This window comes from Dermatophagoides farinae, chromosome 1 (genome assembly GCF_024713945.1).
Source record: "Dermatophagoides farinae isolate YC_2012a chromosome 1, ASM2471394v1, whole genome shotgun sequence".
Lineage (NCBI taxonomy): Eukaryota > Metazoa > Arthropoda > Arachnida > Sarcoptiformes > Pyroglyphidae > Dermatophagoides > Dermatophagoides farinae.
Window position 1 is genome coordinate 4,365,462 of NC_134677.1, and position 27,091 is coordinate 4,392,552.

The following is a 27,091-nucleotide window of genomic DNA, read 5'->3' on the forward strand; positions in this document are numbered from 1 at the left end:
CCGTGTTTTGGAGTTGCTCGGCGATTTTATTTCTGCTCATCACCGTACAATGTCGCTAGAATCAAACACACACAAAAAAAAGAATTTTAAATCCTCTCATTCATAAATGAAATGACGACCTAAAATTCTTTGGAAAAACTTTATTCTATTTAATTAAATTTTTTTCAATTTATTTAATCGATATTTAAAATTTTACTAATGAAAATGTTGGCTCTGGATACTGTAGCCGACCTTTAAGATCAATTAATTCGATTAAAACGATAACATTTACAATGTTTGAGCCACATTTTCTAATTAATTCGACGGCCGAACGTGCCGAACCACCGGTTGCAAGTAAATCATCGACAATAATACAATTGGAATTTGGTTTCACCGAATCAATTTGTATTTCGAATTTGTCTGAACCATATTCCAATTCATAGGCTATTGATTCCACTTTACCTGGTAGTTTTCCAGCTTTTCGTATGGGTACAAAAGGTACTCTAAGTTCATAAGCTAATAATGGACCAATTAGAAATCCACGAGATTCAAGGCCAATAATAGTGTCGTAATTTTTTATATTGTTTTTAATATGATGTTTCAGTATGTATAAAACGTCATCAATTAGGCTAGGATCATGAAACAACGGGAATATATCTCTATAAATGTTCGATGAATGGTGATTAAATAATTTTTAATTTTATTGATTCTTATTCACTTACCGAAATATGATACCGGATTTAGGAAAATCTGGAAAACTTTTCACATTCATTTTAATTCGATCCAAACGTTTTTGTATATCGTCACCATCATTTGGTTGGTTATGTTTTTGGTCATTCATGATTGTGTCAAGTTTATGTCTAAAAAAATATAATACAAAAAAATAACGACATCCAACCACCAATCGTTTTATCGATAGAGGGCAATCATCACCAAGTCGATTATCATTTCGAAATGATAAGTATAGAGAAAAATCTATAGCCATAAATAGGTTGAGTTTTGATTAAATTTTTTTTTTATTCAAGTTCGTATTAATTTGACAGTCGAAATTTATAATTTATATATAATAATAATAATATATAGGCTATGATTGGCATATATTGTTGTTGTTGGTTTTCTTTTTTCAAAAATTTTGTTTGCTTTTTGAAGACAGTATTACTGGTTTTTTTTATCGTGGTTGCTTCCAGAATTATGATGAGATATAATTTGATTAATTTTATAAAGTTTTTTCCCAGTTCTTCAATGTTTGTGATGTGTGTGTGTGCATGTGGTTCAACATATAAAATGAAAAATATTATTGAATTAATGATGATTGTCATCATCATCATTATAATCATGTTGGGACAAAAAAATAATAATGATACAAAAACGAAAGAAAAAAAATATTAAGATCGAAGCAGAAAAATTAAATAAATCAGAGTTGATAATATTGTAATCAATAATCAATTATAGCTGGTTTGTTTTTTTTTGTAGTAATACAAAGTAGTCGAGCACGAATCGATTCAGTCCAAAAATGAGTGGCCGACAATTATGGCTTTCTTAAGCGTTCATAATATACAGTAAAAAAAAAATTAAGGGAAAAAATTGTTCAAAGATTCGTTATTGGCCATTCGGACAGCGATCAGCATTTTAATTACGAACATACATAATTCATAAAGCAAACAAAAAATATGATGAAGAATCCTACCATCGGATGTGAATTTCATGTCGAATTCATATTTTCATTTATTTTTTTGTTTTTTGCTCTTTGGTTCTTGAAAATTTGCATATGATGATGGTGGTGGTGGTGGAAGTGGCTGTTGTTGTTGTAAAAGATGATGTGATTGTTGATTATAATAATCTACAGCCGATGTCATTGCTGGATGATGATGTGTATGAGGATGGTAAGGATTTGGTCCGGTTGGATAGGCCGGATAATTTGTCGGATAGTTACTATAATAGCTATAGCCATTATTGACTGCAGCTGGATCTGCGGCTATGGCCGAAATCGTCTGATGACCATATGAACTATGACCGGATGGATTTATTGGCATTGATGGTGCCGTAGCTACACCGGTAATAGGCGATGTTGTTCCTGATGTTGTCGTCGTTACTGTTCCTCCTCCCCCTCCAGATGTTGAATACTGTTCCATAAGATGGCTGTTTAGTACTTCACCTGAACCAAGATTATAATTAGTAGGTCCATCCGATCCTTCATCAATTATTTTTGTCAAATATTGATTCAATTGTGTTTGTAAACGTTTCACACAATTTGACAAGGAACTTAGATGTGTATTTGATTCGAAACCGGGCGTTCCGATTGCTCCAACCATTGAATGATGATAATGACTGGCTGCATTAACATCATAGCTAAATTGTTGATTTGAACCATTGTTCGATGCAACATTGGCTTTCACTTGATAATGTGATGGTGGTTGAAATTCATTGCTATATTTATTATAATGATTGTCACCCATTCTGTTTCGTCTTATTATTAGTGGATTATTTGTGAATAATACTAATCGTCTTGGTTTTATTGAATCAATACATTTGATGATGATGACGATTATTGTGTTTCGGTACAGCTTATGGTTACAATTCTTAATTCTGGTTTCACTATTCAATTCGACCAAACAGAATTAGATGTAACATTAGAATTATCAACAAACACAAAGAAAAAACGAACCAATAATATGAAATTGATCGATGATGATTTTGTTATTATTTTTTTTTTTATTATTGAGTAGCAAAATATTTTAGAGTTCAGATCAATTGTCAGCATTTTTAACATCAATGCACACACTTGCCTTTGCTTCACATACACACTATATTCGCTTATTCTTTGCCAAATTTTGCCACACACATACACGCATGCTCTCTCTTTTTTTTTGCTCGTTCAAATGAACAAACCAACCACACACACACACCACACTCGTTGTTTACAGTCAAATTTTATAGCTCTCTTTCGTTCAATATTCTTCCCCTTTTTGTTTGTCCAGATATCCTGTTCATAAATAAAATGCACAATTTTTTCATCTTGATTTTGTTTTTTAGCCTTGATTGATTGATATTTTATATTCATTTCATCAAATCAAATTGATCATAAATGTGAATCTTTTTTTTCTATTTCGATTACTAATCTATTCCCTCTTTTCGGTCTTTGAGTTTCAATGAAACATTCGAATTATAAAAATGGATACAGATATATTGCGTAAGAATATTGAAATTAATATGGATAGAATTAAACAAATTCAACACGAAATTGGTTCGAAAACGGATGAAATTGTCCATATTTTGCGAACAATTAATTCAATCAAAACGGATGATCAATCATCATCGAATTATTTTTTGAATTTGAAAAATTTAATTGCTCAAACAATAGAGAAAAAATTACAAATCCTTCAATTATTAATTGATGTTCAATCATATTCGAATAAATTGGACAAGACGATGGCCATTACAAATCATAATCATCATGGTCGTTTATATTATGACCGATTAGTATTATTAAAACTTCGAAAACAATCTGCAAATTTTGATCTCGAAAAAATTCCGTTGGAAATTAGGCGTTATTATTGATCATTATGTTACTATCAAATTGTTATTTTTGTAAATTTTTGTTTTTCGATTTTTGTTAAATAAATTCATTTTTTTGAATATCTAAAGTTTAAATTCTGAACAATGGATCGATCTTTGTATAGCTAATTATACGGAATCATTGCTAGTTGGGTCCGAAAAATCACAACCATATAAAGACACTGTTTGTATTACTTATAAGTGCATAGATATCAATTTAGCTTTGTATTTATACGATTGGAATTTGATCGATATTGACCATTGTAATAAACCATTGTTTGATTGTAAGTTTTATTACAGAACTTTAAACTCATGTTCGACGATTCATTGTTATTCCCTTTTCATTCTTATTCATTGGAGTTTAAAATCACCAACGACAGATGGCAATACAGTGATATCTAGATTTTTAGAGCATTGTCAACAGATTTATCATCATCATCATTTCATTCATTTCATTTAATTTAAAAACTTTATTTCTCAAAGGAAATTTTACAAGTGGTCAATTTTAAAGATATAGATGTCAATAATCACAGATGAATTATCAAAAATTCACATAATACAACAGCAACAAACTGGTTGTGATGTAACCATATTTGTACCACGTATGAATGATGAAGCGGTCGGATAGAATTGAGTTGCTTTTGTCATCCATATTCCTGTACGATTTTGGCCAATTTTCGGATCATGTGTCACTACTAAGGTTCTTGGTTCCGTATTCCTTAATTTCGATGATTTTATCGGTTGAGGATAACTTGTAATCGGCGATTCTATAAAAAAAAGTTCGTTTACAATTCGATGAGATAGCAATGTTTGTATGACAATTTTCACTTACCATCAATGATGACTGTTGACCAATCACTACTGCTCGCTTGTTGATCATCATCATCCTCATCATGGTCATCATGATCCATTTGAACATCGAATGCCAATTGATATAATTCTGGTCTAATCTGACTTTTTGATAAACTTAACATTGAATATTGTGGATTATATGAATTAATTTGCGATGAATTGTTTATGGATCGATGCGATGATGATAAATTGTCTTTGTCTATCATTTGTTGATTTGATGGATGATTTAATGATGACGTACCATCATTTGACATGAAATCGACCAAATCTAAATTATATTTCGATGAATATCCTTCATCATAATCATCATTATGTCCACAATTCATGATTTCATTGTAGTGTTCAGTTTTTGTTTGTGCTTCAACAGCAGCCATTTCGATTAAATTGTTGAACAAGCTTAATTCTTCTGTATTTGTTGTCGTCATTGATGATTGATTCACTCGATTTTCAATTGAAGATTGTTTATACAGAATTCTATTTCTCTGGTTATGATTACATCTGGTTTGTGTAAATGATGCTCGACATTTATTTCACAATACATCACATAGTAAAGGGACAAAAATGCGACTCATCATTCTATGCAGTTGAGAAAGTATATCAACAAAGCAAATCTATATTTAGTCAGCCGTATAGAATCTTAACAAATATCCAGAATGATGAAGAAGGGAATTGAAGAATGAAGAGATGAAGAAAATGTTTGTGTTTGATTCGGTCGAAAGATGCTTTGAATAGAATATTCGATTTAAATGTTTTCATATTACAATTAAATGAAATGAATTCTATTCATATGTAGAAATTTTTGTTCATTCAATTAACTGTTTTCTGTTCATATAATCATAATCTATGGCTCACTCATTTGACATTGTTCAAAAGCAGAAAAATTGTCAATATTTTACAAAGAAAATCATCGAGTAGTTGTAAATATATGTCAGAAAAAAGTGTCTAATGATGAATATTATCAGATTGAAGTCAAATTGGTTGAACTCAATGTTATGAATGAACAGGTAGCTTATTTCCGATACATTTCCAAAAAAAAGGTGAGAGAACGTAACATTTTTCGTTTCGGTTTGTTGAATTTTTTTCGTGAACAAGATTTACTTTTTGGGTGTTTCTATTTAAAACAAGAGATACAAAATAAACAATGGCTATCAATATCCAAAAAAAAGTTTGATGATCAATAAGTATCAATCAAGTTTGAAAAGTAACTTTTAGACTGGCTATTACATCTTTTAAGGTAAATGATGATGAGGATGTTTATGTACTCACAAACACAAAACTATCATTAATGTTCTGCATTCCATCAAATCTTGTTGCTAGATCGACATATCATCGATTTACTCGTGAAGAAAACCTGTAGTTTGATAGGAAGTAATTCAAAAGAGATAAAAACCCTTCGAGGGCTGATATGAGCACCAATAAATGAAATATAATTATAATATATATCAAAATTTTGTCTTAAGGTATCAACCTGTTGAATTTTACCGTTTATCGTTGATTAAAATTAGATGAACGGAAAGAAAATGAATACGATTATTATTTGTTTTGGTTTCATTCATTAGATTTTGTATACAATGAGAAAATTTTATCTGAACTTATCTTGGATAAACAGTTTCTGTTGTTGTTGTTGTTGTTTTTTTTTTTTTTTTTTTTGGTCAAGATTAACGGTATAATAAAATGGTCGTAATTATTATTGTCAACAAATATAATTGACGGAAATTTAAATGAAATTAAACACTGAAACACATTAAAGACTTTTCATTTGGAATTTATATTTTTTTTGTCTGTTTCAATGTACTAATGATTTTAGATAGTAAAAAGACAATCAAATTTGTTTCGTTCATCAATTTTTGCGTACAGACAATTTTCATTGAAATAAAATACTACGCTTGACTTATCAACAATAAATAGCGAAATGAAAAAAAAAATGGTCTGATCTCATGTTCACGACAAATTAATTCCAATTCAAAACATTGGATTGGATAGAAAATAACGTCTTTGGAATCCATAAATATTTCGTATATAATGTTCGAAATGAATTAGGATGAAAACATTTTAACATGTAACAATTTTTTTTATTACCTAAATTAGTTTTTATTGTTCTATACTAATAAATAGGATCCATTTATATGATAAAAATTGCAACAACAACAACAACAACAAAAAAAACTTACCAAAATAATGATGGACAAATATCAATTCAATTCGATAATTCTTTTCGAACAAAATTTGATCCAAATAGGTTGGCTATTTACATCCGGAGAAATTGTCTATCCAGCATCTCTTTCTTCAATTCAATGACAAATTTCGTATGCCATTTTTTTCGAATGAATAAAACAAATACATCCATCAGTGTCCAAAAACGTAAAAAAAAATGAACTTCAATTTAAATGATGATGACCGGGATTTCGTTCTGAATGGATACTTTTTAAAAATATAAATAGCCTATCTGATCAGGAAAAAAATCCTTATCTTTGTCTGCAAATGTTTTTTTTTCTAAATGCATCCGAATAGACATAAGGACTGATTTGAATTTTATTCGCCAATACATAATATCCAAAGATGTATAAGGATTATAAACATCAATTCGAATTGAACCTTGTTTTTTTTCTTACAATCAAAATTGAAATTGAATAAATATACACAATATATTTATCCATATTGGTTTTGAAAAAAAAATATCAAACTAAACATAAGCAGATTGTCTTACACAGAAGTATTTTAAATGGATGATGAGCATGCGAAAAGAAAATTCAAATAAATATTAAACAATGGATGAGAACATCAGAATATTCAAGAGAAAATTGTATTCCGTAAAAAAGTTTTCTGATCAAAGTTTTCACTATTTCGTTATGGTTGAAACTTCTTGCTCTCTCATTTTTTTTTCTGTTCATTTGTATTAATAACATGGACGTAATCCGTTGATGGATCATGATTATGGTCATTTTGTTGTTTATTTTATATCTAGTTTTGTTTTTTTTCTAATTTATTCAGATAAAAATTAGAATCCCATCCATGAAACAAAAAACAACAACAACAACCATCAAAAGTGTAACAGTAGCAATATGAATAATTCATAACATTGACCTTTTACTCATTATCTATTTAAATAGATAGATTTAAACTGTCAACGGGCCATGGTTGAATTATTATTTTTTTTTGTTCATATTTTTTATAATTGATATCAATGATTTTTTTTCTTATTTTATTTTTAAAAAAATAAAAACAACGTTTAGAATTGAATAAATTGATTCGTTTTTCGTTGGGTGTAAAAATGTTTTCAGAATTCACTGGGGAAATTTGAAATTTTTTTTTAGCGTTCATTTCATTTCTGTTAATGGGATTCTTTTTTATTTTATGTTTTGTTTTTATTGTCCATGTTCTAAATATTTGTACATCATACACATCTTGAAACAGTTGGAATTTAATTAAGACTGGCCAAAAAAAAACAATACCAGGAATGCGAATAAAATTTTCATTCGAACAATTACAATGATTCTAATGGTTCTAACAAACATTAAGATTGTCATAATCATATTCTACAACCAAATAGCTTGAATAATTTACAATAGAACATTTAAAACGAGGAAAAAAGGCTCGACAATATTCTTGATGATGGGACATAATTTAGTTACATTAAGTCAACATTTTTTTATACAAATAAACAACAACAAAAAAAATCTCTAAATTCAACCAGATTTGAACCACACCCACCTTATATATTTATACAATAGAAAAAAATTAAAAGTCAAATCCAAAACCGAATCCATTAAGGCTAAATGATTGAAACATAATGATCATATATTAATAATATAATAATGATAATAATGCTGTAAAAAGAGATTTTTTCAATGAACAAAAATGGATGAAAAAATGTTTGTTTCCAAAAAAAAACAAACAAACAATGGATCCGGAAAAATCAACCAACAAAATGGTTTAGGCATGGTGGATTTTTCTCGGTTATGTAATCTGGTTAACACCTAGGACTCCTTCCACCAGTATATATACCGTATAAATCTGAATTTGTGTGACTAGACTGAATGATCACTGTGTGGACAATGTTTGTTTGTTTGTTTCATTTTGTCTATCATCGTATGTCCAACATATATTCCAATTGTTCAAATATAAATAACATATTGTAGTTTTTTTTGAATGATGAAATGTGTGAATTATTTATACCAAAGCCATGATATGTAGATTTAAGAATTGCTCATCATTAAATCATATTAAATAATATTCGTATATAACAAAATCGATGTATCAGAACTCATGTTGCAAAATTTCTTTTCCAATTTAAATCAAACACATGTTTATTCAACACGCACGCATTCGAAAAAAAAGAAAAGTCTATCATCATTCAGCGAATTGAAAATTCATCCAGTTTTTTTCCCGTAGTTCATTGTCATCGCTTTTTTCTTGCCTTACTTTCTTTTATGACAACACATTGAATGAATGAATTAGAAAAAGGAAAGAAAGAATGAAAGAATTTTGAGTGCAAAAGACAAAGTGATAATAATTAATGCTTGATACTATGACTAATGGAGATACGATGATGATGATGATGATGATGATTATTATTATTCGGGATATTCAAGAGTAATTTTCATCCATGATATTTGGGCATGTTCATTAATTTAGCTTTAACAAATTCAACAACAATTCATGATGAATCAGGAGAGAATGGGAGAGGGGAATATGTATGGATGAATGAATTGTTTTAGTGATGGTGGCTATGTATGTATGTGTTTCGTATGTATACACACTGAATTGTGTGTGTGTGTGTGTGTGTGTGTGTGTGTTTTAATCACTTTAATTATATTCACCTTGTTCCAGGGAAAATGAGAAAAGAAATAGTGAGTTATGGATAGAATGACTAAACATGGATATCAATGACAACATGACGGACATGAATTAATTGTCAAACGAAAAAAAAAAAAATTTGCCGCGAATGGAATAAACCACCATCACAATGATTATGGATTCTCTACCATACATACAAGTTCATTCATTCAGAATCATTTGAAGTCGCATATAATCATAGTGACTTTCATCGCCATCATCGTTATCATTGCTTTCAAAAAAAGATAGCATTATTTTTTACATTCAAATATGAAATAATATAAAAGATAACCTAGATAACAATCGAAATGAAATTAAGATAGTGACCACAATGGATTATTATAGATTAGTGTCAATCTAATTAACACCTGAATCATTTTCAACATAGAAATTATTTACAGTATATGGAAAAAAATTTTTTGAATTAATTGAATTTTTTTTCAAAATTCAAATAAAATTCTGTTTATCTATTGAATTCGTATTGATATTCATATGTCACAATTATTGATCATCAGAGATATCACAATGATTATTGTTCAGAATTATAATGGTTGTTGTCCTTATCTCATCATTATCACCATCATAATTATTATTGATGATTCGACTATCTGTCCTGATAAGAAATTAAAGTAATTATTACACGTTCCATTCTTGTGTTTGTATGTGTATGTTTCAATTGGATGATTCCTGCTAAACTAGTGAAAAAAAAAATTTCTTTCCCATTCATAGTTAATGGTCATTTTATAATCCATAAACACAGACAAACATATCTTCCCAGGTCATCATATTTCACTCAACGAAATTTATTTTTGGGCTCGCTGCATTCAAAACAAGAGTTTTACAGTCAAAACTATGGGTTTCTTGGGACCCGTGTAACCGGACAATGTTTTTTTCTGGTTCGATGGTAGTAGTGTTTTTTTTTTGGTGAAACAGGAAAAAATGTGAAATGGTTACAGAACGTTTACAAAAAAAAAGAGAGAGAGGTTGTCATCATATGTTCATCGGTCGTTTGATGGTGGATTATGGGCATTTTGAGAGACTTTTGTTTCTTCTTGTTGCAAATAGAGGACTTTTCAAGAGAAAGTCAACGTGACCAAAATATTCAATGAATGTATTGGATGGCATAGACGACGACAGTAATCAAAAGAGGAAGACAAAAAAAAAACACAGCGTCTCAATCCAAAACGTGGTGAGAGAAGATCTTGGTTTTACGAACAGTTATACAGTTTATTGTTGTCGACGACCATTGGATCAATGATTGAAGGGGCAAATGAGTAAAAAATTTGACATCAGACATCTTGAAATGGTTATCCAGAAAATAATTACTTCAATATGTGACAATTATAAAATGGCCATTATAACACGATTGATGAAAAAGCAAAAAAAAATGAAAAAGAAAAAATCGTTTCGACAATAAATAATTTTCCGAAACAACCAGCCAGCGTTTTACGAAATTATTCGTTTCCAAAATTTAAATTATCGTTATCATGGAAAAGAAAATAATAATCGAAAAATCCCATCAATCGACCAACAAATTTTTTATTTCAACCCACAACAAACACATATGTATACTTGAATTGTTTTTTTTCATTTCGGAAATGTCAGCTAAATGCTTGGGTTATTTTTACCCACAAAAAAATTAAACAAAAAAAATAACAGCTCCATTTTTTCCAATTGCTTGCTGGTTTTTTTTTGGATTTCATAATAATGCATAATCAGTTTGAATAGAATGACCAGAAAAAAAGGAGAATGAATCCATGTTATGTGTGTGTTTGTATCGCTATGTATGTATAACGGTTTGTCATAATTGTTTATGATTATTGTCATGTCATTGTAGAAAGTGAATATTACGGTATTCAACTATATATGCAAATTATAATCATCATCTTGTAATGCAGTATATAAATATGATATTAATTGTCACAATCACATAGAGTTATGATCATCAACACAAAAACAATGGCGGTGACGGCATTTTATAGCAATGATATTGAATCGTTTTTTTTCTCTTTGGTTCTTATCTAAATTGACGTTTATCCGCCGCTGTATTGTCTATGTTTGTGTGTGCGTGTATTAAATTCATATGTCGGTTTGTCGACGACAACAAATGCAATGAGATAAGAGTCATATATGAATGTTGTTGTTTTTTTTCTCGTCCAAACTAAGGGGGTTAACTCATATTTTTTTTACAAAACATGATCATTTTGTAAATTGTATTATATAATTCATTCATGGTGGCTGATGGAGCTACACGATGATTGTTTGCGGATGAATTTTTCATTTTTTTTTTCATTTTAGTATACACTTTTTCTTTTCTTTTTTTTTGGTTTAATCACATCAATTGTGTTTGTAGTTGTTAGGGTCAGATCTTTGCTTTGCAGATGTTTTCAGTTTTTTTACAGTGCTTTCATCATCAGATTTCAATTTCTTTGGTTTTGTTTTGTTTTGTTTTTCTCTAAACAAAACATGACAAAAAGAAAAAAAAATGAATCTATTTTATCTTGATCATAATTTCGATATATGAAAAACCAGAAAAAAAAGAGAAAACAATGCAACCACAATTTTGGAATACAAATTATGTGTTCACAACTTACAACACACAACTGCTGGATTGACTGTCTGTTACTTGATTCTGTCTTTTATTTTTCTAGAATCTAATTAATCTACACACACACACACAGACAAGAATGCCAACATCTAGATTATCATTAATACTTGCAATAATAAAACTGGCATTTCAAAAACCCGAAAAAAATGAATAAATGAATGAATAGATGAAACAAAACAAATTGTTTCTATTCGACCAAAAAAAAAAAATATTTTTCTGCATAAAATCATAATAATATTTTTCGGCTCCATTTCGGCTGCTTTATTTTCTATCAAAATATATATAATGTCAATTTGGTGGAACCCTTATTATTCGTATCACATACGAAACATGTTCATACATGCCAATTTTAGTATGGTCGAATTCGATTCAATGATGGTGGTGGTGGTGAATCACCACCACCACCACCAAAAAAAAATCTCTAATTTTTTTCATGTTCAAATGACAGAAGAATAAAATTTAAATTTATTTAGACCAAAAATAGAATATATGTAGGAAAATTTTTTTTTGAAAGATTCTGCACTGATCAATACGATAATGATGATGACATTGCAAAAAAAAAAAATTCAATTAATCTGATTGAATGAGTACCTAGTAAAATTATATTTCGATCATTCAAATAGATTGTTTCATCGTGGTCAATATATGACCAAAATGTAGATAGGTCAATGTAAAGCTGAACGAAAAAATTAATCACAACACAAACACACACACCTGAATTTGATTCTGGATCATGGAATTTTGTTATATGAAAATTAAAACTTGTGTTCCAGGTGAACAATAACAACAACAACAACAAAATAAGATTAATGTACTGTGAAAAAAAGGCGGTGACGATTATTTTGACCATTTCTAGCCAAAAAAAAAAGGATTTTTTCTCATTTATTGTGATCCATTTTGTTGATCACATTGAACCCATTGTATTTATAACAGATTAATCCATTGAATGAAACCTTTATTCAATGATTGATTTTCATTTTTTGAAATTCACCACCACCACCATCATCATCATCGATTTATGATTTAGATTTCCGTAAAACATGAGCTGAGGTCCAGTAAAAAAAATCAATAGACCAGACGAATCCCGTTTTTGTGGCCGTGTTTGCTGGTGCATTAGGCAGAAAACTTTTAATTAAAAACAATACATGTTTTCCAGTGTAGTATGTATGCATAGCAAAAAAAAAAGTTTACGGCTAAAATATCATATCCGATATCAGATTCATTTAAATTCTGTTTCTTTGTAAATATAAAAAAAAAATTAACACATGTATTCATGAACAACACTGATAAAGACCTACTGACAAATGACCACCACAATTATTAAGGCTAAATTACAAACGGATGTAGAAAGAATAGAATCAAAAAAAAACTTTGCATTTAAAGCTTTAAATGTCGATTGTCTTTTTTTTCAAAAATCATGGTTTGGTTCAAAACCATATATTACATTATGTAATAAATTCTTTCAGTTTATTTCGGTTGAACTCAAAATAGCTAATCAACCAACTAACACAAAAAAAATTAAATTAAATTCAGTGTAAAAATTATTAATTATTACGCTATAATGATAATTGTTTTGGCCACGACAACAACATTATGATGATAGAAAAGTCCGAACATAAATATGGTTTAAAAAAAATTTAATATCATATATGGTCTTTCAACTGTGTTAAATGACGAACATTGTCAAAATTTTTTTTTATGCACAGAATAGTAAAACTAAAAAATGAAACACCAAAAAAAAGTGATTGTTATACGAATGAGACAGATGCTGTAACAGACAGAATGTTCTGAGTATTGTTTCCAAAATCAACCAATTCTAGTGAAAAAGATTGATGGCTGCTTGCTGGTAACCAACAAATAAAAAAAAAAATGTAACAACGAAAGGCGACATTGGGACTCTGTGCACAATTTTCCATATTCTCGGATTCATGTGTTTGCAAATGTTAACAAGACATGTTAATAATTGTAATTAAAACATCAAATATAAATGTAAAAGATAAAAATTGTTCACAGACAAACAAAATGGAAATGTGATAATTCAGATTTTTGTGTTTTGTTTGTGTTGTTCCAAAAGCAAGATGTTCATATATGAATTCCATTCTATATTCATTGTGCTTGGCCACAGATATCATCATACGGTGGTGGTTGTTGTGATGGTGGTGTTCGTTGTGGTGGCGGTGGTGGTGGTGGTGATGTGTCATTAGAATTAGCGGTAGCAGCTACAGTTGATGCAACTTTATTCAATACACCGACTACGGTTTTTGATACACCGGGTACAACATTTTTAATCATACGATCTGTCGGTGTAACATATTGTTTGGCTAAATGTTGATAGGTTTCACCGGCTAATCCATGAATCTCTTTCCCAAATTGACAAATATCATCACGTACATGTGAACGAAGATCACTGATTTTTGACCAATATCTTTCACTAAGGCTATTACCCGCATTGGAATGTGGTGGACGATATTTTCCCGCATCGATTAATGTTTGACGTAGCCATCGATATGATTTACGTTGCTCAGGCGATATCTCATCGATGAGATAACGCAAACGTTGATCAGTAATAAATTGTGGTAGATATATTGCAGCCATTATATCATCCCATATATTAGCCGAACAAACGGAATCATAATAGTGGAGATAATCTTCAATCGATTGGTTAGCTGATTGTGGTACCGGTTCGATAATCATTTTGGCCGGTAATTCAGGATACCGCATAAAGGTCGATGATGATGATGATGATGATTTATTAGCCATTGATTTATTGATATTCATTCGATTATAATATTCAATTTGAAACCATACAAGAAAGTAACAAACAAACAAACAAACAAATGTAATCAAGACCGAAAAAAAAATTTAAGCTTGTTTTTATATATCCATACGAGGCTCGAAAATGGTTAGAGAAGGAAAAATAATGATATTCAGGATATAACAACGTTGTTTCTTTTTGTTTTTTTTTTTTTGGGTACAACTTAGTCATCATCATTTATTACATTGAACGTCATCATAATTATAAGTCCGTACATACATTTTACAAACACACATACGCACACAATTTTGACAAACATAATCGTATGATTTTTCCTCTATGGTTATCGTTCATTTTTTTTTTGTTCATTTATTCATTCAAAAGAGAAATTCATCAAGTGTCGTCGAACATTTTTTTTCATATTATGATTTTCTTTGTTTATCGGTAAAAAATAAATTTTGTAAACAGTTTTTACCTGAAATTTTTTATTTTATTTCTTTGATCGTAAATAACAATATATCAGAAAAAGATTCTATACAACTTCGAATCGATTGATTGATCAAATGTATCCAATCATTGATAATCATCGTTGTAGGAAAGCAATGCGATTTATTGATATAATTTTTTTGATGTTGAAAATCAAATACAAAAACAAATACCAAATACATATTTGATAATGAAATGTGTAATGAGATGTGTATTAGCTAAATTGCCATTACTAATACCGCTACCACAATCTCTATCTCTTCAAATGATTGTATTGAATTTTTTTTTTTTTTGGACCACTCATACAAAATTGATTGATTAAATAACTGGATTGACAACATCAATCGGCAAGGACATACACTACACTCAAACACACACACAAACATTTATGATATGTTTGATTTGCTAAATTGCTTTCCGATGTTGTTTCACTTCATTTGGAGCAAAACATTTATTGATTTATTCATTCATTCATATTGACTTGTCATGGATTTCATTTTTAGTTTTTTTTCGGATTTTTTTCGGATGGTTCCACATCGTGATCATACCTTTGAACCAAAGTATTCAGTTTGACAACACGTATACTTTTCATGTATGATAGATGATTATGAAATATGGTAATGGTATTATGGGATTTTAGTCATTCATAGTGATTAGCATCACAAATCATCAATAGTATAGAAATGATTCAATAGACAATGGAACATATTACATATATATGAAATTGTAAATCAATCAGATTAATGTTGAAAAGATAACCAAAAATATTTTACAATCTATGAAAAAAAAGCCATTTGAAGGTTTAGGTTCATTTAAAAATCATTGTATATAATAGAAATGACTAATTGCTCAGACCACAAAATCATTATTGTTAGAGATCACTAGGTATTGTTTGTCGATGATATGAGAAAAAAAATCTATCGGAAAGAATAAAAGAAAATTTATTACCACTGCTACCATCATAAAATTTGAATGATGATACTTCATCCATAATAATGAATGAAAGAATCGTATATAAATGGATGAATGAATAAGAATAACCAAAAAAAAGTAAAAAGAACAAAATAAAGCCCAAAAAAGAAGAGTATTTCTGCATGTTGGCAAGAAACATCATCATCATCATTATCATTGTTTTTGGCCAGTAAGAAAAAAAAAGAAAAAACCTCAGAAAAACCGAATCAAAGAATATGATCAAGTAATGGAAAAATAGTTTGGAATATGCTCCGCCTTTTTGGATCAAGTGAATAGGCCCATTATATCGTTTAGAGAGAAAAGAAAAATGTGTTTAGATTCATTCGAATAACAGCGGCGTCTCATATATATGGCGGCAAACCAAAGAACTAACAATATTCTATTGGGTCTTTGCCGTTTCAAAATCGTCACCCATTCAATTTGTTAGATTCTTTTTGGCTGTTCATATATACATACAATCACACTCAAATAGACTTACTTGATTATAGCCATAATTATTGGGCGCCTTTCATTTATTCACTCCCGCTCATTCTCATTTCTCATTGTCACACATTAGAAGACACACACTCCTGATTTTGGGTCCCGTTTTTTTTTACTTTGGTCCCATTCTGTTGCTTACATCAATCTCACTTTTATCACCATAGTTCACTGTTTGATATTCATAACGACCACTTGTTTTGTATTTGTGTTTAAGCATTGTTGTTGTTTTTTTTTTTTTTTTTTTGGTTTTTTTGATAATTATGTGTGATCCATCAATAATCTTGAAAATAAAAATTAATAGCTTTTTTGATTTTTTATTTCTTTTTATGTGTTTGTGTCAACAACAAAAAAAAATAAATTTTTTCCTAGTGATTAACCCATGGTTACCTTATTGTATCTTTAATAATGAAATTTTTTTTTTTGATTAATAATTCAAATAATATGCATCATGGCTATAACCAAATGATAGTTGCCAACATCAACGATAAATATGTGGAGGCCATTGTTGAGATGGAAAATTTCAATGATGTTATATATTGATGTGTAAAATTTATATTTAAACTATTGTATGGATAATCATATTTAACTTGTATGCACTGGAAGTACTGGATAATCAATCCGATTGTCAGTATAATATGTATTTTATTCCAGACTTTTACTCATCCACCGGCATATATACCATGATGTGTACATATTTATATGCTTTGTGTGTATTTTTTTTGTGGTTTAATTAATTGTTAAATGATCTCATTTCATTGGGCAGCTATTCATTGATCGAAATTGATCATTTTCAATACAAATGGAAAAATTAAAATTGTATGCACAACCATCATCATCATCATCATCATCATCATCATCATCATCATCACAGAATTATAGAAATGTAGAAAAAATTAAAGATCAACAAAAAAATAATGGATCCAATCAATGTTTTGATATAAAATGCATGGATCAAAATTATCATCCAGTTTTTGGTGAGTATAAATATTCATAACAAGAATTCTTTTTTCGAAACATATATTGATCGATTCATTTTAATCATTGATGTAAAGTCAATTTGACAATGACAATCAAAATTTGAAGCCAATTTATTGTCCACAGAAAAAAATAATAATATTTAACATCAATGGTTGTAAATCATTTTATTTGTACACGTTATCATTATTATTGACATGATGATAACCGATTATTTATTTTTATTTTTTTGAAGATGATTGTACAGAAAAAAAACATCAAATTGTCACACAATGTCATGTCCGATCCATTAAGTGAATAAGAATATTTAGTCACGGCAAATAAAATATAATGAAAATATATTCTATTTGTATTTTACTATTTGGCCAATGCCCATTCATCATCATCATCATCATCATCATCAAAAGTAGTCATAGCTTAAACCAAAAAAAAAAGTGTTGGTTTGTTTGCAAGTGTATGAATGATTGGTCATCATTGTTGTTGTATGGGCCAATTATTTTGAAATTCCCTCGCGTAAATATTTTTGTCATGTATTGAGATCTGAAAACATCCCATCACAAAAAAAAACATCAAATGTTGATTTCCATCATGCAATGTGAGACCGCAATGAACATTTTCATGTCTAAATTTGTGTATGTATGTGTGAGTAAGATGATTCGATTCCAATTCATCATTGGCTGTCAACCAAATAATTCGCTTTTACTTTTTTTTCCTCAACATTATGATCGAACAAGTACTGTTTTTTATTTTATTTTTTTTTTCGTTTGCTTCCACGTTGTCCGGATTCTTTCATTGATCGGAAATGTTTTTTTTTTCATTGATGTTGTGACAAGAAATAATGAGACCGATAGAACAAAACAATAAATAACGATGACCACAGTGAAAATTAGAAAAAAAATTATTCAGTTCCATTTTCAAATTCAACATTGAGAATTTTATATTAGAATCTAATATGGAATCAACTGACCAAGTAGTTGATGAGTCATAAGTTGATTTCAAACAAGTTCCAATAAATGAAACAATGACTTAACGTAATCTCATTAATCATTTGTCTTGTAAATCATCAGAAAGTTATTACACATTGCAATAAATTGTTGCTGTTTTTTTTATTGCTACTACTATTAAGATTTTCCGGCACAATTAAGGATACACCTGTATGATTGTATTAAAGTATTTTGATCAGATAGATATGAATGCTGCCGGTTGATTTTCATCTTTGGTCTCTAGGAGATGAATGAATGAAAAAAAATATAAATTTAATATTGGTTGGGCGTTTGTTTTTTTTTGTGTATGTGTGTGGTTTATTGAAAGTTTGTTTATTTTACACATAAAAAATTCTGATAAAATATGATTTTCAAATAAACAAATTTTTTTTCATACTTTTCTCTTCGATTCTTTTTCCAGTAATTAAATCGACAAATCATCATTCATTGACATATAATCATCATCATTGTTATAATCGAAAATTATTGTTATCATCATCATCATCATCATCATTATTATTATTATTATTATCATATTCATCATCAATGTTCACATCAATCCATCAAAATTTTATATTGATTATAACATTAATGGCCATTTCATCTATACCGTTAAGTAATTGTTTAAAAATTACATTATTGGATATACCATCACCATTAGTAGTGGGTGAATCTGCCGAGCTCACCTGTAATTATGATCTTGAAGATAATGTTCTTTATTCATTTAAATGGTATAAAGATGGTATTGAATTCTATAGGTTCGTATCTTTTATGGACAATATTTATTGAAATAATTTATATTGCCAATTTTTTTTTGTTATTCTTTTTTTTTTGATTTGTAGATATGTACCACGTGATTATCCACCAACACAATATCTGAAAATGTCCGGCATCAATGTCGATGTAAGTGAAATGAATTGATCGGTTATCATTGATTTTAATTTTTTTTTTTTTTTGCAAAAAAAATAGATTCGTAAATCGAGTAAAAAATCAGTGTTCCTGCATAATGTTAACCTGAGTACAAGGGGTAAATATCGTTGTGAAATATCTGCCGAAGCACCAAGTTTTGTTACAGCAGCAAAAGAAGGAAATTTAGAGATTAATGGTAAGTTATTATAATGTTTAGATTGTTTGGACAAGAATCGCAATCGGAATATAAGAAAAAGTATTAGTGAGAATTTCGAAAAAAAAGAAAAAAGCACATCATAAAAAAACTATTTTTTCTAGTGTGTTTCTTTTCTAGTTGGCTAATAAATGACACTTGTGACATGGCTATAATTTTCTATCAAAAGAAATCTAAAAATCATATACAATGAATAGAAAAATCTATATGGACATTTTATCATTTATTTTAAAATATAAAATGTCCAAATAATAATATTAAATGAAACTTTTATCGAATGAAACATTATGACATTTTCGGATTCTATACAGTTGTTGTTGTTGTTTTTATTACGTTAACAACAATACACTTGAAAAATTTTCTAAAAAGCCCCTTTTTAAATTTAAAAGAGGAAAAGGAAAAAAAATAACAATATTAGAATCAGAGAGTAGTAGTTGCCAGGATAATTTAGATGATATATATTTTAGATCCAAAAGATTGAGACAGAAAGTGGCTAAATAAAAACAAAAATAAAAATTAACCTCATGTGTTTCAGTTTTTGTTTGTTTTTTTTTTTTTTTTTTGGTCCCGTTGGAGTACAGTAGATTCTAGATTTTAATTTCGATTAATCGACACACACACACACTTAGAAACAAAATGGTCGAATTGCCTATTAATCATAACGCCATACCGACACAAACACATTGTCGGAGACACAATTTCCAAAGAAATCGAAACTATTGTACGCTAATCTTTGATCTTATTTTATCTGCAAGGCAATCTATTTGGTCAAGTCGATTGGTTAGTCGGCCTGGAAATTAAAGTTGAAATGGACCAAGTTTTAAAAAGTTTTTTGAAACTTTTTTTCATTGTTACATGTCTATGAGCGATGGATTCATTAGTCTTATGTTGATATATGTATTAGTAGTGGTAGAATTTTATTTCCTTGAATTTTATTTTTTTATTTTTTTCGTCATCTAAAAAAGTTTTAAGATTGTAAAATCAATGACAGGTATATTCGTACTATCAATGATTTTAACTATCAAATCAATGTGAAAGGGAAAAAAGAATCAAGGAAAAGAACTCAATCACTCTCAGTCACCGTAATTGATTGATTTCATACAAACAAACAAACAAAAAAATTCGGCCTGATAATAACTAAAATAAATCAAAACAAAACTAAACAAAAAAATAAACTTTGTGTAAAAAGTTCAATTTAATTTCGATGATCGACCAAATGAAAGAAAAAAGCACCAAATCAAAGATGCTACATCATTGAATCGAAAAAAATTTTTTCCTTATAAACAAAAAAATGAACAGAAAAAAAATTGAATTGAATTTGGAAACCAGTAGATGTGCAATGAAGTTTAATCAAATTATAAAATTGAAAAGGCAACAACAACAAAAAAAAGTAAAAATAAAAAAACATTAAAAGTCGATTATTACATTTCTGTTCATGTTGAACCGATGATGGTGATGACAAAATATAATATGACCAAACGAATGTGTCAAAGACATAATAATGTTTATATATAGATGGAAACACCGAAATTCAATTCAATTTACCAAAAGAAAAAAATAAATTTAATTTCATTCACTTTTTACTTTCCAGGTTTGTTATTTATGTAACACTAGTCTATACCAAAATTTGGGTTTACTTTATTCATTCATTTATTCATTCATAGGACAATGACAGGACCTTGTTCATTTGTTTGTTTATATGCTTCCATTTATATTGTATTTGTAAAAGAAAAAAATCTAATTTGTCAATTATTCAATGATTGAAATAACTCTTCGACAAAGAAAAAAAAAGGTCAAATGTATATAATATGTGTGTGTATAGTAAAATGAGTCCCCAGAGAAGTCGATCCATTTTCTAAGGTTTCTTTCGGAATGAATTCTTAGGTGAAGCCCCGCATCCACGAACCAACAAACATCTTATACATTCATTCATTTCATACATTGAATTCGATGATGAGGAATGAAATCGAGATCATTGTAGCCAATGTATTAAAGATTTACACGGATCATTTGTGAAAAAAAAGCTTTGAAATGAAATGAAGATTCTTCTCACACACACACAATGACAGAGTTTATATATCGTATTAAATCCATACGATTGGAATTTCTACTTTGTTTCCAGTGAAATAAACAACAACAACAAAAAAATTCAAAAGTTAATATTTTTCTTTCTGAAATGAATCTAAAAAACCGAACAGAAAAAAAAGTCAAGTCAATTTTGTGATGATGATCATTTTCGACGATTTTCGTCGACGTTTACGCTTACATGGTTCAATTTTGAGAATTATTCTGTATATCACCATCATCATCATGAGAAGAGAATGAAAGACGTATTTCAATTTCAGATCAAATTCAGAGGGTTGAAGTGAATATAGAAAATGAATTGAATGGAATTTTATTTATATTTTTGAGCTGTTCAAAAAACTGATTATGTTTTCTACACATGTACACAACAACAACAGTGTTACCAACTAGTGGCCCAAAAATAACGACCGATCAAAATAAATATACGGTTGGTGATGAAATACAGGCCAATTGTACATCGGATCGTTCAAATTTGGATATTATACTCAACTTTACAATCAATGGTGAACCAGTAAGTATCAATAAATTTGATATTAATTTGAATTAATTTGTTTTATCCAATTTACAATTATAAATAAAAAATATATAAATAGATAACAAATAGTATTGATTATGAAGTAAAATATTCAACACAATTACATTCAGATTCATTGAAAACATCCGGTTTATCATTACGATTCTTATTGAATGATAAACATTTTTATCAAGGAAAATTAAAGCTCAAATGTATTGCATCAGTACCATTATATAATATACAGAATGAAGCCATCAAAATTGTCAAAGATTATCAATATAGACATGAATTGTTACAATATTTTTCATCATCATCAGCATCGTCATCTGCAAGTGAAAGTCAAGGTTTGTTATTATTACATGTGAAATGATGGAAAGAAATTTTTTTTCCCATATATATTTGTTTGTTATTGTTACACTGTGCATGGCATGAATGTGTACAATTCAATTTGAATTGAATTGTACCGCATAATATCGAAGTGTATCCATCCATATGTATCCATACTATTATTGAACAGGAAAAAAAAGTGAAGCCAAACAAAATGCTCTTTTCAAAATCATCAAATCTTTTTTTAGGAGATGAAACGAAAATTGATTTTGTTCCATGTTTTTTTCATTTCTCTCTCTCTCATCTTTTATCCAATGAGCCAAACAGTTATAGTGAATCTTTTTTTTTTGAATTTCGTTTTTTAGTTTTTCTCTCAACTCCATGTGCTTGTGTGTGTGTGTATTTGTCATTGACTTGTGAACGACAATCCAATTGGGTTTGCTGGTTTCATCATCATCATCATCATCGCAATCACTAAGCCAAAAGCATTTCTATTCATCGTCTACTAAACGATTGCAGATTTATTTTTTTTTCACTATTCTTTTATGAAGAAGGCCTTGGAGCCATATATATTCTTGTTGCATTCTCTATATTGGTTCCATAATGGGACAACTAGTTAGAGAAAAAAAAATCCAATGTTTATTTGTCTCATTGCAACTTTGCTACAATCTGTAAAGAGGGAACGTTTCAATCAATCCATTCATTCACATTTAATACAAGATTGAATTTAGACGAAGAAATTATGAGGAATGACGAGGGAAAAAAGAATAATAAAAATTTTATTTTATATCCATAGTTTTCATGGCTTGACCCAGAATTATATATAGACAAATGCTTCTAAATTTTCGATCATTAGATATTTTCAAATAAATTTTTTTCTCTTTCTTTTGCTCATCACTAAATATAAATTTATATTTCAGATGCAACTCATTGGTCGTGTAATAATTAGTGACAATGAAATTTGAACATTCCGATATACAATACAATAGTATTATACGTTTCAAAAAATGAATCGCCACCATTCTGAACGGATGGTTGGCGTGAACATATTAAGAACACAAATGTCGCACACACACACACACACACACACAAATAGTCGACGTTGTTGTGATCATAAAAGCCTATCAATGATGATGATAATGGTGACCAACCCAATGGACCATTTGAGAGCAAAAGAAAAAAAATGGGCCCATCAAATTATTATATCTTTTTCATAAAGTTGATCATAATTGTTACCCACCATATCCTAATCAATATATGAGCCATCCACCATTCATTCATTCATTCATCCATTTGGTATTTTGAGTCTTTATGTCACTTCCATCCCCTTTACATTATAGAATTCATGATGATGATGGACTCTTCTGATGATGACTGCCGTTGTCGTCATCATCATCCAATAATCGTAATAATCATATCATCATAATGGATAGAATAGATATTTTAATTTAATTTATTATATTGATGATAATAATGCATTTATTTTTCAACTCTCACCCCCTTTTATATAGTTATGATATGATTATGGTTACTATCGACAAAAAGTCGCCATTCTCTCCTTTTTTTCTGGCCCTGTTTTTTCATGATTCCCAAAACTGGTTTTTTTTGCCATTCAATTTTTTTTTATTGTTATTGTTGTTCTATTTCATCATAAATATTGAATGATTATTATTATTTCGATTCCATTTTCTTGTTTCTTTTTACTTTGTTTATATCCAATGTTGAGTTGTATAGATAAAATGATTATTTGATCATGATCAAAGTCGATGTCATTGAGAGTGAAAGTTAAATGTTCAGTTAATTATCATAGATGAGCATCATATTTGAAAAATCGATGAACAATCATAATCATCAAATTCCAAAAGTTTTACCTGGTTTCTCTACCAAGTCTAACTGGTGAATTTCTGGACAACTTGTTCATCTTGGTCATTGGTCCGTACAATTCTAATACATAATATCATTGAGGCTTTTGTTTTGTCTATATGTGTTCATATAATGTCTTCTAGTTAAGAATGATACTCATTATTAGACAAAATATATGAACATGGTAATAATTATTAATAATTAATACAATATTGGTGTGGTCCATCGGCCTCTGTTGTAGTTTTTCTTTACATTTTTTTTGTACACGTTTTGGTCGGCTACATTTAATGGATTTGTATTGGGCCAAAATATATTTGAACTGAACAATTCCATAATACATACAAATACATCAAAATGGATGTATGAGTGGATGGATGGATGGATGAATGCTGTTCATAATGATGACAACAACAAAACTTGCCGACCAAAACATCATTTTGGTTGTCGACATTAAAAACAACCACAATGATGATGATGATGATGATGATAATGATGAATAAAACATAATAATCATATAATCTTGCAATGAGAGTTTGTGTGTATGTGTGAATAGCAAATCCATTTAGACAGAATTAAGAGCATTTTCATTTCATTTTATATGATGATGATGATTCACTTAGAAAAGGTGCCGATTTTCTTCGCATATCCAATCCAATGTTTGCTATCCATTATATATATATAAATGTTATGGATAATTCATATTCATATGTTTTTTTTTTTTTTGATTTCTTGTCTTTGGAAAATTTTCTTTCATTCTTTTTCTATCTTTATTATCATGAATAGCAGCACGATCAAAAGTATTAAACACTGGACGTATACATCATATTGGACATTATGGTCATCTAACCGAAATGAATATGGTCAAATGTTTATATGTTCTATTTACAACATTGATACATTGGCAATTCCAGAATTTATTCCAATAATTTTTCGATCAATCAAACTGAACCATCAACTGTAACTGTACAGCATTGGCAAAAGAAATGTAATCAATTTAATCAGATATTAAACAAAAATTGTAGAATACAAACAAACACATCAACCCCAATTCTCAATTTTAAATCGATCGACATTTTTTTCTACTCAATTTGTCAACAATATCAATAAATAAATGTATGATAGAATTAAACAAGAATTTTTTTTAAATTATCTCTATTCCTTAATTATGTTTAGTCATTATTTTTCATCCTGTTAATTGATTTTTTGATTATTTGTGTTGTAATTTTTTGGAATGAATATCGATAATTGATAATTAAAATTGTAAAATATAATGATTTTCACAGAAACAGATTTTTTTTACTTAGAAATATCAATTTCATTGAATTATGGTTGAACAAATAATAATAATAATAATATAATAATAATATAATAATGATATTAAGATTTTAATAATTTATGTTTGACAGATTTTTTTCTTTTCACTATATTAGATTCAGGTGTTAACTACTATTAAAAATGGTTTCCAATTCATTCAATACTTGCTTTCCGGTTTCAACTGTGTTCATATACACGTAATTCAATTTAGCAATTCGGTTTCGTTATGAAAAAAATTTGTTTTCCTTAGGGTAATGTGAATTTTTCAATTTTTTTTTTCATCACTACATTCTATTACATTGATTCAAACACTGCGCTTACCTTCACATATTTATATATGAGAATGGAATCATTTTTCATTGTATTCAATTTACAATTGAAAATGTTGATGGTGAAAACAAAGTGTTGTATGTATAAGCAGAATAAAATAAAATGAAATTCTCTGCATAATTGATACTGTGATAAGAGTATTAGTCAAGAACTTGATCCAATTTTAATTGATAATCCAAATTCATAGTTGTCACATAAATTTCTTTGTATAATTAAGAAACAACTTTCTTTATGAAAATAGAAGAAAAAAGTAAAAATCAGTGAAACTTGACAACAATAACAACAACAACAAAAAATTATACAACAACTGCTATTATGCGAAAAGAAAAAAAAATTAAATTGACAAATTGTCAGACTTTGTTCATGTGTGTTTGCATTATTATCCGACAAGGAAAAACATTATTATTATTATTATTATTGCCCAAAGAGAAGAAAACTTGAAATTTCACTAATATATTAATCGGGTGAAAATATAGAAAAGAGACAGAAAAAAATTACGTTACTCGGGTAGCAGCAAATCATTGTCGTTCATAGAAAATAATAATAAAAAAATACAATTCCAATCGAAATTGGTTCAAATTGCTTATATATGTTCATATTTAGTATGTATTATTCAAATATTTACAACCAAAAAAAAACTGGTAGGAAAATGAAGGCGGCCAAATAATAATGTAATAATAATAATCATCATCATCATCATTCGTTTATGATGAAGAAAAGCTTTTGAAGGCGATTTTGGATAAGGGAAGTGAATCTCAATGTGTCTCAGGAAATAAAGTTGTGTTTTCTGACGTAACCAGAAAACACTTATATAATAAGAAAAATAAAATACTTGACAAGTTGATGTTTGCACAATAATTTGATTGACTTATCTTCTTATTTTATAGATTTTTTTAGTTGCATTCTGAAATGAAAATTCATACCACAAATGAATGTTACGGATGTTGTTGTCCAAACACACATTGAAGGAATCGATGACCAACCAAAAAAAAAAAAAAAATGAAAATCAAATAGAGTAAATAAATAGCCTCTAGGTATTCAATGATTCTGGTGT

General features: G+C 28.8%; 4 protein-coding genes across 6 annotated transcripts; 1 reads left to right on the forward strand and 3 right to left on the reverse strand.

The window, feature by feature from the left end:
- Positions 1-125: 125 nt before the first annotated feature.
- On the reverse strand, positions 126-920 carry Aprt (adenine phosphoribosyltransferase). Its single transcript, XM_047054205.2, has 2 exons — positions 702-920; positions 126-638 (listed from the first exon to the last, which is right to left on the reverse strand). The coding sequence occupies exons 1-2, from the start codon at positions 818-820 to the stop codon at positions 185-187; spliced, it is 573 nt and encodes a 190-aa protein (XP_046910161.1). The 5' UTR covers positions 821-920; the 3' UTR covers positions 126-184.
- Positions 921-971: 51 nt separating this feature from the next.
- LOC124491453 (uncharacterized) lies at positions 972-2,780 on the reverse strand. The gene is made up of 2 exons (XM_047054091.2): positions 2,645-2,780; positions 972-2,574 (listed from the first exon to the last, which is right to left on the reverse strand). Exon 2 carries the CDS (start codon positions 2,433-2,435, stop codon positions 1,701-1,703), a length of 735 nt encoding a protein of 244 aa, XP_046910047.1. The 5' UTR covers positions 2,436-2,574; positions 2,645-2,780; the 3' UTR covers positions 972-1,700.
- A 1,209-nt stretch (positions 2,781-3,989) lies between these two features.
- Positions 3,990-5,736, reverse strand: LOC124491665 (uncharacterized). The gene is made up of 3 exons (XM_047054345.2): positions 5,653-5,736; positions 4,367-5,497; positions 3,990-4,301 (listed from the first exon to the last, which is right to left on the reverse strand). Exons 2-3 carry the CDS (start codon positions 4,809-4,811, stop codon positions 4,084-4,086), a joined length of 663 nt encoding a protein of 220 aa, XP_046910301.2. The 5' UTR covers positions 4,812-5,497; positions 5,653-5,736; the 3' UTR covers positions 3,990-4,083.
- Positions 5,737-16,509: 10,773 nt separating this feature from the next.
- On the forward strand, positions 16,510-25,664 carry LOC124491736 (uncharacterized). 3 transcript variants are annotated; one of them, XM_075735341.1, is made up of 7 exons: positions 16,510-17,497; positions 18,903-19,239; positions 19,324-19,384; positions 19,451-19,586; positions 22,067-22,200; positions 22,283-22,547; positions 25,180-25,664. In XM_075735341.1, the coding sequence occupies exons 1-7, from the start codon at positions 17,323-17,325 to the stop codon at positions 25,317-25,319; spliced, it is 1,248 nt and encodes a 415-aa protein (XP_075591456.1). In that variant the 5' UTR covers positions 16,510-17,322; the 3' UTR covers positions 25,320-25,664. The 3 variants fall into 3 exon arrangements, with proteins under 3 accessions (XP_075591456.1, XP_075591455.1, XP_075591457.1); XM_075735340.1 differs by having other exon boundaries at positions 16,511-17,497; positions 25,177-25,664; XM_075735342.1 differs by lacking the exon at positions 16,510-17,497 and adding an exon at positions 17,971-18,140 and having other exon boundaries at positions 25,177-25,664.
- Positions 25,665-27,091: the final 1,427 nt, after the last annotated feature.

Coding starts and splice junctions, on each gene's coding strand:
- LOC124491453 (XM_047054091.2), bottom strand. CDS start 2,435: ATGGGTGACAATCATTATAATAAATATAGCAATGAATTTCAACCACCA.
- Aprt (XM_047054205.2), bottom strand. CDS start 820: ATGAATGACCAAAAACATAACCAACCAAATGATGGTGACGATATACAA. Junction 639..701: donor AAATCCGGTATCATATTTCG/GTAAGTGAATAA, acceptor GAACATTTATAG/AGATATATTCCCGTTGTTTC.
- LOC124491736 (XM_075735340.1), top strand. CDS start 17,323: ATGGAAAAATTAAAATTGTATGCACAACCATCATCATCATCATCATCA. Junction 19,385..19,450: donor TGTCCGGCATCAATGTCGAT/GTAAGTGAAATG, acceptor CAAAAAAAATAG/ATTCGTAAATCGAGTAAAAA. Junction 19,587..22,066: donor AGGAAATTTAGAGATTAATG/GTAAGTTATTAT, acceptor CAACAACAACAG/TGTTACCAACTAGTGGCCCA.
- LOC124491665 (XM_047054345.2), bottom strand. CDS start 4,811: ATGACGACAACAAATACAGAAGAATTAAGCTTGTTCAACAATTTAATC. Junction 4,302..4,366: donor GTCAACAGTCATCATTGATG/GTAAGTGAAAAT, acceptor TTTTTTTTATAG/AATCGCCGATTACAAGTTAT.